General features: G+C 43.6%; 1 protein-coding gene across 12 annotated transcripts in view; it reads right to left on the bottom strand.

Annotated features, from left to right (window-relative positions):
• Positions 1–75: 75 nt before the first annotated feature.
• The window catches only part of usp19 (ubiquitin specific peptidase 19), a 37,277-nt gene continuing 16,960 nt past the window's right edge, over positions 76–20,392 (bottom strand). For 3 of the 12 annotated variants that reach the window (XM_055892259.1, XM_055892258.1, XM_055892267.1), the window contains 16 exons: positions 18,393–18,580; positions 18,030–18,222; positions 17,754–17,887; positions 17,415–17,588; positions 17,196–17,306; positions 16,585–16,695; positions 16,237–16,479; positions 16,010–16,128; positions 15,697–15,840; positions 7,440–7,786; positions 7,179–7,289; positions 6,807–7,023; positions 6,436–6,588; positions 5,698–5,864; positions 4,875–5,050; positions 1,818–3,660 (listed from right to left, as the gene is read on the bottom strand). In XM_055892259.1, the coding sequence (XP_055748234.1) occupies positions 3,409–3,660; positions 4,875–5,050; positions 5,698–5,864; positions 6,436–6,588; positions 6,807–7,023; positions 7,179–7,289; positions 7,440–7,786; positions 15,697–15,840; positions 16,010–16,128; positions 16,237–16,479; positions 16,585–16,695; positions 17,196–17,306; positions 17,415–17,588; positions 17,754–17,887; positions 18,030–18,222; positions 18,393–18,580 (2,840 nt within the window). In that variant the 3' untranslated portion in view covers positions 1,818–3,408. The other 9 variants (XM_055892265.1, XM_055892263.1, XM_055892266.1 and 6 more) reach the window with 8 other exon arrangements.

Below are 20,392 nucleotides of genomic sequence, written 5' to 3'. Positions count from 1 at the left end.
GAAACGTTCCCAAACTAATCTCTACTAGGAAACATCATTCCCGTTACTACTGAATCAGTGTGTACACAAACAACCTTTTAGCACTTCTCAAAAAGGGTTTTATTTATATTAAACCATTTATTATATTCACAGCAGCATTCTCATTAATCCCCACTTTATATATGCAGTCCATTACAAAGGAAGGGAGGGGAGGGGTGTACAAGACAGTCCACTCAAACAGAAATAAAGATATGTAGCAGGAGAGGTAACCGCATTGTATTCTAGGGCTACTGTGTATCAACATGCACATTTCAGTGTATATCAAGCCGGTATCTTGCCAAAAATTGCATCCACAGGATTGGATAATTTACCAAGATAAAATAAATCTAAAGGAAAGCAACTAAATCCATGTGAGTATGAAAGTAGTAAACAGAAAGACAGTAACTTGTTAAAAACTTTAAAAAGGTAGACTCTGTGAAATGAGCAGCACCAGAGAGATGAGCGAGATGCAACACGTTTGTATTTATTAGGAACCCCCCCATGCAACACTTTGCTCTCACACGGTGTATCTGCACAGGGTTCACTTCAGGCTGTTCAGTGTGGTAGCCAAGGCACCAAAACAGCAGAGAAGCCCCACGCGTCACTCAGTTTTAGACATTGACACACTATGCCATTTACTCTCTGCATCGGTCATACCGCTGAGTCTACCTTAAATTTCTTCACCGTCACACTTTTACATCAATTTCAACCCAGCTTACAGAATCCAACAGAAATTACAAAACATCAGACCAGGCAATACCTCAATGAGAAGTATCAAATAAAAACAAATGCTTACACACAGACACATCTCCCATCCTCCCACCTCACCATTTCCCCTCATATTCACAACAGGTTGTTGTTCTGGGGGGGAAATTAGTTTGGTGTTGGCGACTTCCCTTTGTGACCTCTGAGCCAAAGCATGATCATGGGATAAATAGGTGTCATTTAAAGTGGCGTTTTAGGGGATACCCAAACAAAGGTGCATTCTATCAGCCAACAATGGGCTGCAACCCAGAGGCTCTAGGACAACAGGAGTGTGGAGGCTTTTGTTATATGTGCAAACATGCCGTTTGTATGCGTGTGTGCGCTTAGTATGTGTAAGGAAATACATTGCATGGATATTACTACATATACAGTATGAGTTGGTCTGGATCGGTTGATGTGTAAATACAGATGAACGTGGAAAATGTGTGAGTCTGTGGGTCTGTCCACCGCATCTGTGGTGACGGGTACATGTGCTGGTCTTTCGGCCACAGAACCAGTTCTTTAATTTCTAGCATTGCACCAGTGAGGGACACACTAAAGATGCCGAGTTAATTAGTAAGCACTGAAGTGTCTTTTACTGAGGAGAATATTTCCACAACTGGAACTTAACGCCGTGTCGGTGGCACCTCAGCTATGCCCTAGTCCACCTCCTCCATGTTGCTGTAGGACGGAGTAGCACATTCTCCAGAGTGTGCAAACAGCTCAGAGGTCACTTCTGGGGTCAGCGGAGGGGGTCCTTCAGGGTCCAGGTCTGTCCCAAAGAGGGCCTGGCTAGAGGCCTGTAAAATAAACCAGTGTAAATCAATCATGCCTTTTCTGGACCAGCTCCCTGACAGGATGACCAGACCTGTCTGTAAACGATGCAAAAGCAAAAACACTGGACTGACAGACTGACCACTCCTTGCAGCAAAAATAACATTTGGGAAAACATAACCATTTCCAACTGGCAGGACAATTTCCATGTTTGAGATAATATCTGAAAGATTCCTGACAGTAACTGATTGAAATATAATATTCATTAACACAGCATAAGATTGACAATTTAAGTGCTTGTTTATTGGAGCATCATTGAGATGGAAGTACCTGAACAAATTGCTTGGGAAATGCATTTCTTTTTTAAATAATATAACTATTCCAACAACAGAGCACTCTTAAAAGGAAAAATCTGGCTAAAATCTATCTTTTGGTATATATTTCATTAGTCCATTGTTGATATAATCCCAAAATGTTTTGCATGTCAGCGATTACATTTTCAAGATGCATCTTTCAAAATACAGCCAGTATGATGCATTTTAAGAATGAGATGAAATACACATACTGGGGACACATAGTGGGCATTTAAAGCAGATATAGTGACTAGACTCAGCTCTGAAAACCCACCTACAAGGGAGAGACATGACAGAATGCACTGTGAAATCCCTAAGACTTGAACATATCACTACAACACTGTTACAGGGCGTAGTCTATATACCAGCAGCACCGATAATCATGAAACGTTGTAGCAACTTATATTGAGAGACATACAGTCTCTCTTTCCTAGTGTCTTTAAATCCCTGCTAAGCTAGGAACTGTACATTAGTGCACTAGAGGCTGCTTCTCAAACAGTCATAAAGCTCAGACATAGCTAGCTACTTCACCAAAAGTGTAATGCAAAGCAGTACATTAAAAAGGTTACTTTTGCTTAAATAGCTTTCATGAAACAGAGAAAACAGTTCCAATACAAGTATGACAGGGATAAGTCAAATGAATGGGCAGAAATAAATAAACCTGCTGAATTAAGAGCCGTTAACAACATAAAATCTAAAATAATCAGCAACGTGACAAACAGGAAAAAGCGAAGGCATTTAATAGCTTAGTGAGTCTATAACACTATTCATTGAGAAGGCAAAAACACAATGTTAACTGTCTTCAGGCTACAGTACAAAGTCATGAAGGTACAAGCAAGCAGATATCGCCAACATACAATGACCAGGGTGGTGTTAAGGATGACATATCTGAGTGAGCAGTTCTACCCATTATTACAGTAGGACTACAACGCTATAGACTTCAAGTCATCTCAGCAACATTACTTGTGCAAAAGATGGGCCTATCCATTTCTAAATGTGCATTTCATATTTTAGTACAAAAAAACCTACATGGTGAGAGACTTGGGAGGAAGACAAATAAAGGGGAGAGTACAGTTGAGACCTGTTTTGGTATGTTGAACTAGAATATAGGGTAGATTATAAGGGCCTAAATTATGGACACAACAAAAAAAGTCAACCAGGCAAAGCCATGCTGAGCAAAGTAACTATTTTGTTTAAATTAACCTTTATTTAACTAGGCAAGTCAGTTAAGAACAAATTCTAGTAGCAGCTCAGTCGGTTTCTCTTTAACGATGCATAGAATTGATTAAAGGATATCATGTGTATACTTTTGTTTAATTTCAATGTGTTCAGCAGAATGTTGATTTATAGGCCATCTACAAATACAAAACAATAAAAAAATATATAAATAATGGCATAGACATTTAATTTAAAGTGCAATAAATTTGACTTAATTTCTCAGTGTATAAGCTTTCATGTGCATCTGTATTGGGGTGTGTATGTAATGGGGTGTGAGACTGGCCACTTAGCCCCAGTTGGCTCAGTAGAGCAGGGGGTAGATCAGGTCCAGGAACAACGCTAGCAGAGCAGCCAAGGTGCCCAGGACCAAATATCGCACGCAGTCGTCATCGGAATAATCTGAGATCCTTTGGCGTCGCCGTCGCACCTGCCCCTCCACCCCCTCCTCCCTCCTCCTGGCTGCTCTTCTCCCCAGGCTGGTGCGGAACAGGCCCCGGGGGCCCTCTTCAAGACCCTCCTCTTCCTCCTCCAGTTCCTGCCATATTAGAGAGGCCTGCGATGGCGGAAACCTGTGTCAGCTTCTGGGAAAGGCTTGGTTCTAAAGCACAGTCCCCTCACCACAGCCAGACTTCCAGCGGCAGGGGTGGGCAACAGGTGGTTTCTTTTGGCCGCCCAAAGGGGAGGGGGGGAATTCAGCATAATCAATGATTGAAATGATTGTTTGAAAAGAACAATCTCTTTGTGGGCTTAGTTGTAGTCAATTTGCTTTGTAAATTATGTTCCGGCCCCCCGACCATCCACTTTGTCAAAAATCGTCCCGCAGCTGAATCGAGTTGCCTACCCCTGCCATAGGGTCAAGGACAAGCCAGACTCTTTCAAGGAAGACATTACTGGGTTTCTGACAAATTAACCAAGACGCCCCTCACTCATTCACATGGCATACACAGCATGAGGACAGCTCAGAGCGATGTGAGAGGGGTGCTTTTCAGAAAACAGATGGATAAGACAGAAATGTGGTGTCTCATAAGAGTTAGCTAATAGATTAATTAAATCACACATATTTAGACAGATTCCAACCCCCAATATAAACTAATGAGTTCAAGAGAAAATGTACCATACACCCAATCTTTCTCATAGGCATGAACAGACCACTTGCACAAAGGTTTGATTTGATGGTGAATACACACAGCCCCAACTTATTAATTCTGGCAATTAACTTATTTTTCAGCATTTGGACAGAATACAATACATCTTAAATGCCAATACAGATCAGATCAAAGAGTCAGGAGAAAGCCAATGTCTGTCACTTCAAAATTGTGCATAGGATAATAAGTTGTAAGTGTGAACGGCTTTTTCTCCAAGCACCTATTCAACTCAGAAACAGCTGGTCTTGTATCAAACACTTTTGATGAACAAACAAATGGCCTTGAGAGCAATGAAATTAGATCAAACCTCTTACTCTCATCCATAGCTTTAGAAGAAGAAACACACATTAGCCCCTTGGCATCGGAGATCATTTCTCTAAAAGGACCACAAGCAAGCAATCAAATATCCAGCCATGAAGAGGAAAAGATTAACGCAGTACTACATTTCTTACTCAAGTGGTGAACATTGAATAAAAATTGTTGGAAAAAAATTACAATATACCTCAAGAAAGTTGAATTGAATATACTCCTGCTGCACTACACCTTGAAGATGCTTTCCTACTACCACCATATAATGGATCCTGGGGAGGGGTCTCTGAAAGGTAAAGATGGGCACCCTCACCTGGCTGGCGGTGGCTCCTGCAGCGGTGGGGGACTCGACCCCGAGGGGCCCTAGGAAGCGAGGTGGTCGTTCCACGGGGGAGTTGCGGCGGCGGTAGAACAGCACGTAGGCGTAGCGTGTCACCACCTGGTTCTCCTCAACTGTTGTCACTGTGCTGTCATCAAACAGACGCCAGCCTGGGCGAGAGAAAGGACGAGGAGTTTAGTTTAGTTATTTCCCCCCCCCCCCCCATGTACATTAGTATGAACAAAAAACAAACATATGTTTAAACCAATGTTTGCCATGGACAGAAATACAATATACACCGAGTATACAGTACCAAACATTAGGTACACCTTCCTAGCAGAGTTGCACCCCCCTTTTGCTCTCAGAACAGCCTCAATTCATCAGGGCATGGACTCTAAATGGTGTTCCACAGGGATGCTGGCCCATGCTGACTCCAATGCTTCCCACAGTTGTGTCAAGTTGGCTGAATGTCCTTTGGGTGGTGGACCATTCTTGATACACATGAGAAACTGTTGAGCTTGGGAAAACCCAGCAGCGCTGCAGTTCTAGACACAAACCGGTGTGCCTGGCACCTACTACCATACCCTGTTCAAAGACACTTCAATCTTTTCTCTTAACCATTGTCTTACCCCTTCATGTCTCAATTGTCTCAAGGCTTAAAAATCCTTCTTTAACCTGTCTCCTCCCCTTCATCGACACTGATTTAAGTGGATTTAACAAGTGACATCAATAAGGGATCATCGCTTTCACCTGGTCCGAGTATACACTGAGAATGTGTTGTATTCTAATGTGAAGCCTATTTCAGTCAACCACTCACCAACATCACTGCGCTGGCTGTTCTGGGCACTGGGCAGGCGTGCGTAGGCTGTGTAGTGACCTCCGATCATGCCTCCGTAGTGATTAATGACAGCATAGAGGTCATAGATTGGCGGCTGCTGCATGTCATCCTTCTGACCAATACAGAACTTACTGAGGTCCAGGTTCCTGAAAAACAAGAAAACATGCCGTGAAAACCTTGTCGTATTTGAGGGAATTCAACCCAAGTCATCGAGTGGTGTGAAGGGTAGTATTATGGGTGTGATATATTAAAGGGATAGTTCACCCAAAATACACAATTATATATCAGTTTTCTTACCCTGTAAGCAGTCTATGGACAAGGTATGACAGCAATCCATGCTTTGGTTTAGTTTCCCTGGCACCGTTTTGTTCATGCTAACGTTTTAGCATTTGTGGCACAAATCCCATTCAAGTCATGGGACAGATATGAGCATTTTTTATGCATCATGTTCAAATAATCTCACCACAATCAATGAGACACTTTTAGATGATTTAGACATGATGAGCAAAAAATGCTAGTAGCAGTCCCACGGCTTGAATGGGATTCGTGCCACAAATGTTAAAACGTTAGCGTGTGGAAACAGTGCCAGAAAACTAAACCAAAGCATGGGTTGCTGTAATACCTTGTCCATAGACTGCTTACAGGGTAAGGAAACCAATGAGTAATTTTGTTATTTGGGTGAACTGACCCTTTAACGTCTGTGTATATCATTTTTACCTGACAGGGAAATCGACCATGTCGTTGATCTTGTCCCTCCAAATGAAGCTGCGGAAGGAGAAGCGCTTGAGCTGGATGATGAGGACGTTGGGCAGACGCCACAGCAGCAGCTGCTTGGAGGCTTCCCTGTGCTGCTGGCACTTTGGACAGTACCTGAGAGAGAGAGAGCGAGCGAGAGCGAGAGTTCCTGTTAGCTTTGTAATCCATCAAAACAATTGCGAAATCAGTAAGAGAACAATGACGATGTTAACTGTGCATGTATACGTGTGTTAGTTCATCGCTTTATGTGACTGTAGGGCTACATTTGATTGAGTATGTGCGCTTGTTAGTGTATGTTGAAGGCTATGTTGATATGTGTGTGTTGTTCCTACCATGCCTCCTCTGGTGCCAGCACCTCAGGCCTAGTGAAGAGGTTAAGGCACTGCTCCAGGGTGAAGTGTCCAGCCCTGGCAGTCTCACTGACCGACCCAGGGTCCTCCTTAAAGTCCAGCTCCTTGGACCGGACCAGCACATACTCCTTGAGACGCTCGTTGTTCTTCCACACTAGTGCCAGGGTGGATTCGTCAGGGAGGTCCAGAACAGCCTCTTCTGGAGGGGGGAAAGACATGACAAACACTGAAAAATACATGATGTAAAAGGAATAATGTGGAATAATACACAGCAGATCAATGCGTTTCTGCTTTGTCTTACATTAGGGGTAAAGGATGGGTACGGGATAGTGACCTATCAGGACCTTGTCTTACCCTTTTCCTCCAGTTTCTGCTCCCTGCTGTTGGAGTCGAGGATGGAGATGTAGAACTGAGAAGCGTGGCTGGATGCAGATTCTGATGGTTGCTGGTAGCCTGTCACTGCAGCTAGACACACAAACAGTAGAAAATACAGTCACAAATCACAGTGACAGGATTAAACAATGAAAGATTTCTATGGTCAGGTGAAAAACCTAAATTGGAAAAAGTGGAAGTTAAAACAATATTATCGATAACTCAAAGACAGACTATGCTTGCCTTTACCTTCTGGCCTGACAGCCTTCTCATAGGAGGTCTCCTTCTCTCCCTGGGGGTCCTGGGAGCAGGAGGAGGGCTCAGAGAAGCCAGAGTCTGTGGTGCGGGTGGAGAGGGCGTCTGGATCTCCGGCTGGGTGTGCTGAAGCCTGAGCTGTTTCTAATGGAGACTCAGGGACCAGAAAGGGGCTCTCCTGATCAGAGTCTCCCGCCCCACCGCCCCTAGCCTCATCCCCTGGCCTCACACCATCAGGGGTCTCTGCTGGAGGGGGGAGGTCAGCTCGGCACTGGGTGCCCTCTGGGGACGTTCTGCCAGACTGGAAGGGAGGCTGGAACACGTTCACTGAATACCTACACAGAGAGATGGGGAGTGAACAAAGGAATCTGTGACAGTCCAACAATGACAAAATCAGCATGTTGTATTGACTAAGGATGTGACAAATTTAAAAATGTTAATGTTGAAACTGCCATTTTTGCATTATTTAACCACCTAGAGTCGACCTCCATGCCCCCGCTTAAATCTAATTAGCATAATAAAAAATAAAAAGTCCTTCAAAATCTGTCTGATTAAGCTAGAGGTATGGTTTTGTATGGGCTCATCTGAAGACGGTACCGCCAATCAACCTCTGTCTGTAGCGTCCGAACAGTTTGGCTACACACTAATAAGACACCTCTCTGGAAATCTGAGACTAACGAACGCGTACATGTCGGTTGTTTTGCTTTAGGACCCCCAAAGTCTCACAAAACTCGTCTGAAGGTAGCCCGGTACCACGGATTACAAAGGGAAAACCAGCCACGTCACGGACTCCAACGTCTTCCTCCTGGACAAGCTAAACACATTCTTTGCCCGCTTTGATGATAACACATGGCCACCGACGCGGCCCGCTCCCGAGGACTGTGGGCTGTCGTTCTCCGTGGCCGACTTGAGTAACCCGCGGAGTGTTTACGGACATATTCAATCTCTTCCTATCCCAGTCTGCTGTCCCCACTTCAAAATGTCCACCACTGTTCCTGTACCCAAGAAAGCAAAGGTGACTAAACTAAATGACTATCGCCCCGTAGTACTCACTTCTGTCATCATGAAGTGCTTTGAGAGGCAAGTTAAGGATCATATCACCTCTACCTTACCTGACTCAGACCAACTTCAATTTGCATACCGCCCCAATAGATCCAAAGCCTATGCTATCACCATCACACTGCCCTATCCCATCTGGACAAGAGGAATACCTATGTAAGAATGCTGTTCTTGCACTATAGCTCAGCATTCAACACCATACTACCCTCTAAGCTTGGGGCCCAAGGTCTGAACCCCGCCCTGTGCAAATGGGTCCTGGACTTCCTGACGGGGCGCCCCCAGGTGGTGAAGGTAGGAAACAACACCTCCACTTCGCTGATCCTCAACACAGGGGCCCCCTCCTGTACTCCCTGTTCACCCATGACTGCGTGGCCAAGCACGCCTCACACTCAATCGTCAAGTTTGCAGACGACACAACAGTAGCAGGCCTGATTTCCAACAATGACGAGACAGCCTACAGGGAGGAGGTGAGGGCCCTGGGAGTGTAGTGCCAGGAAAATAACCTCTCACTCAACGCCAACAAAACAGCAGAGGGAGCACCCCCCTATCCACATCGATGGGACCGCAGTGGAAAATGTGGAACGCTTCCGTGTCGTACACATCCCTGACAATCTGAAATGGTCCACCCACACAGACAGTGTGCTAAAGAAGGTGCAACAGCGCCTCTTTAACCTCTGGAGGCTGAGGAAATTCACCTTGGCCCCTAAGACCCATAACTTTTACAAATGGACCATTGAGAGCATCCTGTCGGGGGCAAACTACCTGCAAACTACCTGCAGCACCCGATGTCACAGGAAGGCAAAAAAGATCAACCACTCGAGTCACGGCCTTCTCACCCCACTATCATCCAGAAGGCGAGGTCAGAACAGGTGCATCAAAGCTGGAGCCAAGAGACTGAAAAACAGCTCCTATCTCTAGGCCATCAGAGTGCTAAATAGCCATCACTAGCCAGCTACCACCCAGTTACTCAACCCTGCACCTTTAAGGCTACTGCCCTATGTATATAGACATGGAATCACTGGTCACTTTAATAATGTTTACATACTGTTTTACTCCTTCATATGTACAGTGGGGCAAAAAAGTATTTAGTCAGCCACCAATTGTGCAAGTTCTCCCACTTAAAAAGATGAGGCCTGTAATGTTCATCATGGGTACACTTCAACTATGACAGACAAAATGAGGGGGAAAAAATCCAGAAAATCACATTGTAGGAATTTTAATGAATATATTTGCAAATTATGGTGGAAAATAAGTATTTTGATTTGTTTAAGGCCAGGCACCACAGGCAAAAACTGGGATTTTGCTTCCATCTGTCAATTTTCAGATTGAAATATTTTGCAACTATAAAATTTACAAAAAAATAAATAAAAATAATTAATAATAATAAAAAAAAATTAATTAAATTTTTAAAAAAAATAAATATTATTGATTTATTTTTTAATCGGCAATAATGTATATAAAGACTTTATTTGTATAATTCTCTCAACTCTGTCAACTACACCTACCTTATATGTCGTTCTTGATAGCATGTTTCATGTGGAACTTCAACTACTATTAAAAACTCTCCATGTTGAATCATATCATTCAAAAGCTTGTTTAGTGGAGCATAGCGTTAGCTAGTCCATACATGGCTATATCCTTTGTAGACGTAGTGCTGAAAGAGTAGTAATTTCCTGACATTAGGTCCTTGTGTAATGTGATATTGTACCTCCTAGCCCAATTGTCCTTTGTTTATTATTTATATATACACTTGTGTTCCCATATGTACTTCCTGTATGGATTGGTTGTTAATAAGAAAGAAAAAAAGGAAAAAAGAAAAATACAAAAACAAATCCTGACATCCGATTGGTTACTGGCATTTAAAGACTATCCGGCAACCTGATTGGTTCCCCCGTGAAGAAGAATCAACATGAAGAGAGAAAAAATCTCAAAGAATATACCTACAGTATGTGAATAAAAATAGGCTCGCTCCGTTAGCCAATGTCAGAAAAGCAGTTAATGAAAGAAAAAATTTGCCTGATCCGCTGATTGAGGCAGTGGCAGTACAGGTAGAGGAGGCAAAGGGAAGTAGCCCGCAGCAACGCAAATGAGTTGAGATGAAGATGACAAGTAGCAGCAATCAACCAGACAGTCAACAGTGGCTTTTATTCTACATGTCTCAAATAAATCAACTTGTACATGATTTGATTTGCCCTAAGTGTCTAAACACTGGACTGAAAATCACCATAGACCCAACCAACCAGGGATTCTGGAATTCTGTCATGATAGAATGTGCAGACTGAAGGTGATCGTGATACATTTAGGAGGAGTGTTTACACTTCCTCCAGGATGCAGGAGCGCTCCAGGGGAGATGTAGCATTATAAATGTGAGGATGGTTCTTCTAGCCCACAAACTTGGACTTGGTTATGCAGCGTTGAAGAAAATAAGCAAAGTCCTAGGGATTCATTCCTTGCGTCTCAGCTCATAGAGATCTGAGAGGAGAGTGACAGGTAAATAAAAAGGGAGTGTGGCCCATTATTGTCAGGTGACTTGCTGTGTATACATAATATTTATTTCCTTGCTCCAGCAAATGTATTCAAAGATAATAAAACAGAGTGATAGGACAACAAACTATACAATGAGGTTGTCACATAGGCCTACAGTGTCATAGGGCTGTAGCCGAATGGAGGGATACAAACTGGTGAGGGCCCAAAAAGGTGACCCCTTTATTTGCACTGAAACATACAACAACAAAAAATCCCTGCTAGGGGGAAATGCAGGTTTTAACTAATTAAACAAAGAATATGATCTACATGATCAGTCTGTGTGTAAAGTAGTGGTTAATGTGAACTCATAGCTAGACTTTACTTCAAATGACAAGTCTTGAGAAAAAAAACAATACACTAATATTGCAGTTAGCCATGACAGCCTTTATAATATAACGCTTGTGACCACACATAAATATTGCACTTGGGAAAAAAACATTTTAAAAGTATAAATTGTTTCATTCTAACAAGCATTCTATTTTTGCTCTATTATAGTGGCCACTATAGACAACGATCAAGTGCACAAGGATACACTTGTGCAAAAATAACATTCACTGAGTTTAAAAAAATATATAATCCCCCCCTCACGCGTGTTAATGTCTAGTTCAACACAACAAAAACAATATCTTTGGGCTACACTGCACATTATACACTTTCTGCCTGTGGACATCTGTTCTACAATGTGCCAGCAAAAGTGAGAAAGAGGGAAAGTGTGTGGTGTTCCTTTCACCTCTATAGAGGCATCCAGCTTAAACTTCTTAGGGCTAGGCCCCTTTTTTCTCCACTTCCTGTCCGAATGACATGCCCAAAGTAAACTGCCTGTAGCAGTTTATGGAGACCATCCTCTTAGAAATGCAAGAGTAAGGTCGTATTGAAAATTAGCTCCCTGGATGCAAATCCTATGGCTTCCACAGGGTGTCAGCAGTCCTTGTTCAAGGTTTCAGGCTTGTAACTTCAAAAAACGAATAAGAAATAATCGTTTTAGCAGAAGGCCAGTCTTGGAAATTCATGCTTGCGCACGCCATTAAGAAATTACGCACCTGCTAAAATCTGTTTCCTATTGAACATACTTCTTTCTGTAAGACATATTATAGTTTGATTACATTTTATGGTATCTGAGCAGTCAATAGAAACGTATTTTGACTTGTTGAAACAAAGTGTAGGGGTAGATTTTCGAATTCCTTTCTTTGCATGTTGAACGAGTGGATTACTCAAATCGATGGCGCCAACTAAAGAGACTTTTTGGGATATAAAGAATGATTTTATCTAACAAAACGACACTACATGTTATAGCTGGGGCCCTTTGGATGACAAATCAGAGGAAGATTTTCAAAAAGTAAGTGAATATTTCATCGTTATTTGTGAATGTATGAACCCTGTGCCGGTGGAAAAATATTTTGATGTGGGGTGCCGTCCTCAAACAATCACATGGCATGTTTTCGCTGTAACAGCTACTGTAAATCGGACAGTGCAGTTAAATTAACAAGGATTTAAGCTTTCAGCCGATATAAGACACTTATATGTACCTAAATGTTTAATATCCATAATTTCTATGATTTATTTGAATTGTGCGCCCTCCAGTTTCACCGGAAGTTCTCCCGCTAGCGGGACTCCTATCCCTAATTAAGCCAGGCCCAGCTACACTTGATCCCTGAATCCACTTGTTTAACAAGCAACGTCTAATTTTTTATGCGTTATAACTTGAGGAACGGCAAGGAGTCATATACCAGTTAATACTATAGCGAATTGGTTAGATTACTAATGTTAGCTCATCTGATGTTGTAACTTCAGCTAGCTAACGTTAGCTGTCTGACTTTATTAGCAAGCTAATTTTCACACTATAAACTCAATTATTTGATCAGGTGAGTTGGCTAATGTCGCTCAAAATGTATCTGGCTAGCTAACGGAGAATTCGATCCAGCTAGCAAGATACTTAACAATGCTAATACTTGTTCCACCACACTTTCTCCCTTACCTCAAACTTTCCAAATGCCAGATGTTTTTCGGTTACAGCTCATGAAGTACGCTTCATCACCTTCTCACCCCCGTCTCCGTGGTCAGGCTTCTCACCTACCTCTTCGTTATCGTTCAGGGGTTGCGCTGCTGTAACTGCCTTTCTACTCTATGCTGTCTTTCCAGAGTGTGCGCTGTAACTAGCAAATTGGTTCTCTTCCCTCTTCAGTCACTTGTTGCGCTGCATTCTGTTGTTAAGTAAGCAATTGGCTGAGCCTTGGATACAGCCAGTACTGCTCCAAACGCTCATCACTCATTAGCTTACAACCAGTAGTGATCCAACCCCCCCAAACTTTTCTCATGGGATCTACACGAATGAGGTAGGTCACATATTTTGGATTCAAAACGGCGAATTTCACCGAAAGGTGACTAGTTTGCATCCCTACTAATGTGATTAGTGAGAAATTTGCTTTACATAAAGTAAATACATGCTGATATGCTAATATTTAGTCCTTCAGTTACGTCTGTAATGTTGACAGACATGAGTACTTTCTCCCCCACGTTAGTTGCAGAGATTCAGAGAGGGCTACAGTCAATGGAGAGTGCTGCAAAGATAATTAGAATAGTATACACAGATATAGACCCAGACAGGCGGCAGGTAGCATAGTGGTTAGAGCCTTGAGCCAGTAACCGAAAGGTTGCTAGATCGAAGCCCCAAGCTGAAAAGGTACAAATCTGTAGTTCTGCCCCTGAACAAGGCAGTTAACCCACTGTTTCTAGGCCGTCATTGTAAATAAGAATTTGTTCTTAACTGACTTACCTGATTAAATAAAAGGTTTAAAAAAAATATACATAAAAAAAATAGCAGAGCTGCTGAAGGAGGATGACAATGCCATCATATACATTAATGTATCCTTTGATGGCACTTGGCATAAGAGAGGATTCACTTCCAACTACGGGATAGGTGTGTGCATTGGTGCTGGTAGGAGCGAGCCATAGAAAACAGTGAATATCCACCCTGTCACAAAAACCTTCGTATCCATCCATTTTTTTATAGAAGTTGCACAGAAAATGGTACCTGTATATCATAGGATGTCAAATCACAACGTCCTCAAAAGAATGTAGCACGGAGGAGACCAGAATGTAAATGAATGTCTGAACTCCGTAATATGGTCGCGATGCCCCAAAACTGTCTTTGTGGGCAAAACCCTCATTGACAGAGCAGCCAGTAGCCACGTTCAATGAGGGAGTCATTGCTATAACAAATGCGATGAACAAATTGTGCATTGACAGCACTTTGGTGACACTGGAGCAATCAGAGAGGAGTTGTGACAGCCGATGCTGCTTCAATGGAGTGTGCCAAGCGTAGGCACAGGTCCCATGACTCAGTCAAGCAAGTAAAGCGTCACCAGCAACAACTTATTGGGCAGGCATAGCTAATTAATGTTCTGCACATTTCAACAGCCATACAAAATCCTTGTATGTGTCAAATTGAGCAAAGTGATGAGAATTTGCCCAAAACTGCATATTTGCCCAACAGACCAGTATTCAAAGCATATGCTCTATTGCTTGAAACAAATGTATTAAACGTGCCAATGTATTTGTAAAAGGTATATTTGATGTTTATTTGTCAGTTTAGAAGTGATATATGAATAAGAGTTTGTGACATATTTATGGAAAGTACATTTTAATTGCATTAGCCTATCTTTATTGTCCATTTTCTCAAAATAACATGTTCCCGGTACACAAATTAATTTTTCTCAGTCTTCAAAGGACGCACATTCCCATTATTCCACACAGAGGTTCTTAGGTCTTATAGGCAGACTTTTAGAGGCTTTAAAAATATATATTGTGTCGTTTGATTTTAATGTGTCATTTTATGTGTAAATACGTGCAAAATATGCATCAGTCATACATTAAGTGTTTTTAAAATAATTCCATGACGTGACAATATTTTGACAAACTGATCTGAAAAAGCCTGACCATTGATTGTCTTATCACAAAAGCATTCTGCCTTGAAGCAATGTGCTAAAAACGGATTCCCATAATATGCAAATTAGCGCCTATTTAAGGACAGTTTGCTTCATTTGCATAAAACTTGTAATACAATAATATATTGTATTTATGTATACTTTCAACTGGTAAAGATTCAGTCTGATGAGAGTAAAGGGAAAAAATCCCTATTAGCCTGGCCTTAACACTTTTTTGGTTACTACATGATTCCATGCGTGTTATTTCATAGTTTTGATGTCTTCACTATTATTCTACAATGTATTGCCATACAGAACTTCACTGCTGTCGCTTCCCTGTCTAACTCTCTGCCATTCTTCCAACTTAACAACGATGACATGCGGATCGCTTTCTATCCCTGGCAAATATTAACAACAATGACGTGCATTCGATCCCTGGTAACTCATTTGAAAGATGCATATCTTCTCCTACTAACATATAGCATTGTTGTGTTAAATATTTGTTATGATGTACATATGAAGATAATCGGGACCTGTTAATGGTATTTTTGCGTTTACTGCACTGTGATTTTAACTATGTTAAAAAAAATATCAGTTCCAGGTTAAGATTTTTTTTCTCTCAACGTTAACGACCTCAAATTCATTTAAACGTCACACCCCTAGTATTGGCATCTATATTTGATTTTATAAAGAGCAGCATTCATATCATCCATCGATTGCGGAGATCCCAGTGGTACCTTGAGTATCCTTCCAGCAGCTGGGACAGACGAGCGTAGGTGAGTCTGGACTCAGGGACGCTGACCAGGAAAGGAAGCCCCACGTTCTCCATGTTGGGGTGACACAGACTCTTGTGGTTGGACCAGTGATTTTTCTGGCAAGCCCTGAAACATGAAGGAAAAAAAGTTTGGTTTTTCATGAGTTAGGAATCATTTGGGAGAGAAAGGGAAATAGTTGTGAAATAGTTATCCTGTGTCATTGTGTTTTTATTGGTAGAGAAACTCAATTGCCTCGCGACATTAGCGCCAGCTGACATTTAGTGTGTTGACTCACTGATTGCAGTAGCCCACGCGGTAGCAGCGGGTGCAGCGCTTCAGCTTCTCCTCCTCTGAGAGGGGAGGCTTCAGGCAGGCAGCACACTTCGAGATGGGGATACTGGGGACCTGAGGCCTCTGGAGGGGGGACAGACACACAGATTTGACTTAAACACAGATACTACTTCTGTCATAGTTCCGTATGGCTTAAAATAGGAAGGCTAGGGAATTTAAGCTGCCGTTTACCTGCTGGACTCTGAGCACCACCACCCTCTCCTTGGCCAGCTCTTTAGACAGCACCTCGAAGCAGAAGAGCATGTCTGAGGAGGAGACCGTGTCCAGGGAGTGGGAGGGGAGGAAAATCCTGTGGAAGCGACTCTTCACCACCTCTGCCAGTCTCAGGTTCTCTGCCTTGATCCTCACACTCCGAGAGATTGACTCCAGGACCTCGGCTGTGCTCGAGTTCTCTTTACTCACACTCACCAGAAACTGACACAAAGGTACGAGATTCAGAGTAAATAGAGAACAATCAAATAAATCTGTAAAATAAAATAAACTGAAACCATCCGAACCAAAACCAACATCTCATCTTACCTTGATGGGTTTCTTGTGAGGCTCTTTAGCAAAGTAGAACACGGTGAGGACCTTCTGCTTCTGGGGCAAGGGCACGGGCAGGTAGAGGAAGGGGTCAAAGGTTATGGAAACCTTGAGATAGCGAGAGGAGAAAGACATTTGACCTTTACAAAACATACAGGTCAGAACAATGGCACTGTGAATCAGATTACTGAGTTTTAGTGCTCCCTATCGCACCACTGAAGAAATAAGTTAGTTCCACTCTGCCACACAGCCAGCAAGCCATCCACACAGTAAATGCTTCTGATGGGTCCATTTCCTCTTATTAAATTAGGTTTTCCTGCATCTCAGCCTGACAGCCAGGCCCCTGAGTCTCTCACTATCTGCATCATATTAAAATGCCCATTATCATGGTGCCTTTGGAACAGACATGCCTAAAACAAAGGTCAGGGTATGTATTCAGGAGTGGACGGTCGCAGCAACAGAGGTACTATAGTATCATCCCTGTGAGTTAGTCTTAGAATACATCAGTCAAACAAAAAAAATCCAGCTCCACCCTCAATACAAACACCTAGATATATTCAGACAGGCGAGTGTTGCTTGGGAATTGCAATAATTCCTCTGTCTCTTACCTTGGAGCACATAGGGCAGACAAGCTTGGACTTGTACTGGCCCTGGAAGAGGTCCACGATGAACGAGTCGTTCCTCATCTTGTGCCTCTGCCACGCCTCCTCCGCCACCACCTATTGCGTCACAACCACGCCATCATGTCATTTTCCAGGACAATTGGGCTCAAGGGAACAGTGACACAGCAGTCATCAATGTGGACATGCGAATGGTGCTGCTCGAACCTCTATTTCACCCACCTCGTCCAGCCGTCCGTCTGAGTCCACCGTCTCTGTGTAGGGCTTGTTCTGGATGCGGTTCAGGTCCTCATGGAGACCATCCAGGAGGAAGGCCATGAACTCTTGGGCATCGTGCTGGGCATAGCCTGTGAACTGGCTGGCCTTACTGGCCACGATCGCCTGGGGGATAAAATACAAAACATAAAGTTGAGAAGACTAAAGGGAGAGGCTGTACTTAACCTGAATACTGCCGGTGTTAATCCGTGTAGAAGGCATGATGGTGTGGTGGTTAAAATAACAGGAGGGGGTTAAAGATGGGACTCTCAAAAGAGTGTGGATTGCCACCTTTAACTTGGAGGGCTGGAAAGCATGGTGGGTACCCTTCCACAGAGCCCGCAGCAACACAGCGAACCCGATGGCCAGCCGACCACCCGTCCCCAATGGGTTATTACAGTTGATCTCAGTTTCAAACGCCCGGTCTGCACATAGGGGGAAGAGAACACAGTTCCTTGTTTAATATCAATCTACAGCAACAGATACTAGCTCCATATGCACATTACAAGAGATTTCATAAAGGTAAAATGTGATCAACTAAAGGAATGAAGAGTAGGGAAGACTGACCATGAAAGTAGTCCCTGAGTTCTCGGGTGTTGGACAGAGACTGGATGACGCTGTTCATGAAGCATGTGTTGCCCAGGTTGACCAGGCCTGTGAAGCCTGGCACACACACCTTCTCCTCCTCCTCCTCAACACTGCGCTCGCTGCCAGCAGGAGGCGCGTGGGTCATGGGCTGGACCATACAGGTGGGCTTGGGCTGAGGGGGAGAGGCCGAGAAACAAAGGGATGAAATACCAACCTTCAAGGCTCAAAGGATAGCATGATAAAGAAAACAAATCCCTTCCCCCTACTCATTTCCAAATAACCACCTCAATCACAAACCGTTTCCCTTTTTGGCCAGTTCTCTCACCCTCTCGTCCAACTCACCGTGACTGCAGGCTCCTGTTTGATAGGGGCATGGTCTGAGACGGTGCGGGCGGACACATTGTCCAGGCCTCCGTCTTCTGCCCGGGGTGGCTCCTCCTTGGCAGGGAGGCTGTGCTGGCTGCTGCCCGGCTGACTAGTCTGAGATGACGGCCCGGAGGGCACAGCAACCTTGGCGCCCCCCACTGCACCTTAAACAGAGGGGGATGGAGCTTGTGGTCAACGACAAACGACTGTCAGGACCAAGAGATGAACAATTGCATACGGCCGATGAACTGAGTATTCATTCATCGAAGTACAAAAATGATATTGTCTGCTTGCTGTGTTTAGACAAGAGCAACTTGTACAAGTACCACCTACTGCATCTAGGCCTACTAGTATTGTAAACGATATCAAAAGATACCAGTACAACAACAGATATTAGAAGGACATAGAGCAACACTGCAGTGCCTAGGCTAAGACACCCAGAGACCCGTTGGGTTGGGAGAGCAGCAGACGGGACTGAAGCACACATATTGAGTTACTGGATTAGTTTCAGTGCTCAGATTCCTGTCTGGAAGTGCTGTCTTGAATGTACACACCCACACGCCTGCCCATCACCCAAATTAACACAGTCACGCATGGCACACATACCCATATACACGTACAGTGGGGAGAACAAGTATTTGATACACTGCCGATTTTGCAGGTTTTCCTACTTACAAAGCATGTAGAGGTCTGCAATTTTTATCATAGGTACACTTCAACTGTGAGAGAAGGAATCTAAAACAAAAATCCAGAAAATCACATTGTATGATTTTTAAGTAATTCATTTGCATTTTATTGCATGACATAAGTATTTGATCACCTACCAACCAGTAAGAATTCCGTCTCTCACAGACCTGTTAGTTTTTCTTTAAGAAGCCCTCCTGTTCTCCACTCATTACCTGTATTAACTGCACCTATTTGAACTCGTTACCTGTATAAAAGACACCTGTCCACAAACTCAAACAGACTCCAACCTCTCCACAATGGCCAAGACCAGAGAGCTGCATAAGGACATCAGGGATAAAATTGTAGACCTGCACAAGGCTGGGATGGGCTACAGGACAATAGGCAAGCAGCTTGGTGAGAAGGCAACAACTGTTGGCGCAATTATTAGAAAATGGAAGAAGTTCAAGATGGCGGTCAATCACCCTCGGTCTGGGGCTCCATGCAAGATCTCATCTCGTGGGGCATCAATGATTATGAGGAAGGTGAGGGATCAGCCCAGAACTACACGGCAGGACCTGGTCAATGACCTGAAGAGAGCTGGGACCACAGTCTCAAAGAAAACCATTAGTAACACACTACGCCGTCATGGATTAAAATCCTGCAGCGCACGCAAGGTCCCCCTGCTCAAGCCAGCGCATGTCCAGGCCCGTCTGAAGTTTGCCAATGACCATATGGATGATCCAGAGGAGAAATGGGAGAAGGTCATGTGATCTGATGAGACAAAAATAGAGCTTTTTGGTCTAAACTCCATTCGCCGTGTTTGGAGGAAGAAGAAGGATGAGTACAACCCCAAGAACATCATCCCAACCGTGAAGCATGGAGGTGGAAACATCATTCTTTGGGGATGCTTTTCTGCAAAGGGGACACGACGACTGCACCGTATTGAGGGGAGGATGGATGGAGCCATGTATCGCGAGATCTTGGCCAACAACCTCCTTCCCTCAGTAAGAGCATTGAAGATGGGTCGTGGCTGGGTCCTCCAGCATGACAACGACCCAAAACACAGCCAGGGCAACTAAGGAGTGGCTCCGTAAGCAGCATCTCAAGGTCCTGGAGTGGCCTAGCCAGTCTCCAGACCTGAACCCAATAGAAAATCTTTGGAGGGAGCTGAAAGTCCGTATTGCCCAGCGACAGCCACAAAACCTGAAGGATCTGGAGAAGGTCTGTATAGAGGAGTGGGCCAAAATCCCTGCTGCAGTGTGTGTAAACCTGGTCAAGAACTACAGGAAACGTGTGATCTCTGTAATTGC

Source organism: Salvelinus fontinalis, chromosome 31, assembly GCF_029448725.1.
Source record: "Salvelinus fontinalis isolate EN_2023a chromosome 31, ASM2944872v1, whole genome shotgun sequence".
Classification (NCBI taxonomy): Eukaryota; Metazoa; Chordata; class Actinopteri; order Salmoniformes; family Salmonidae; genus Salvelinus; species Salvelinus fontinalis.
This window is presented reverse-complemented; position numbering and strand designations above follow the sequence as displayed.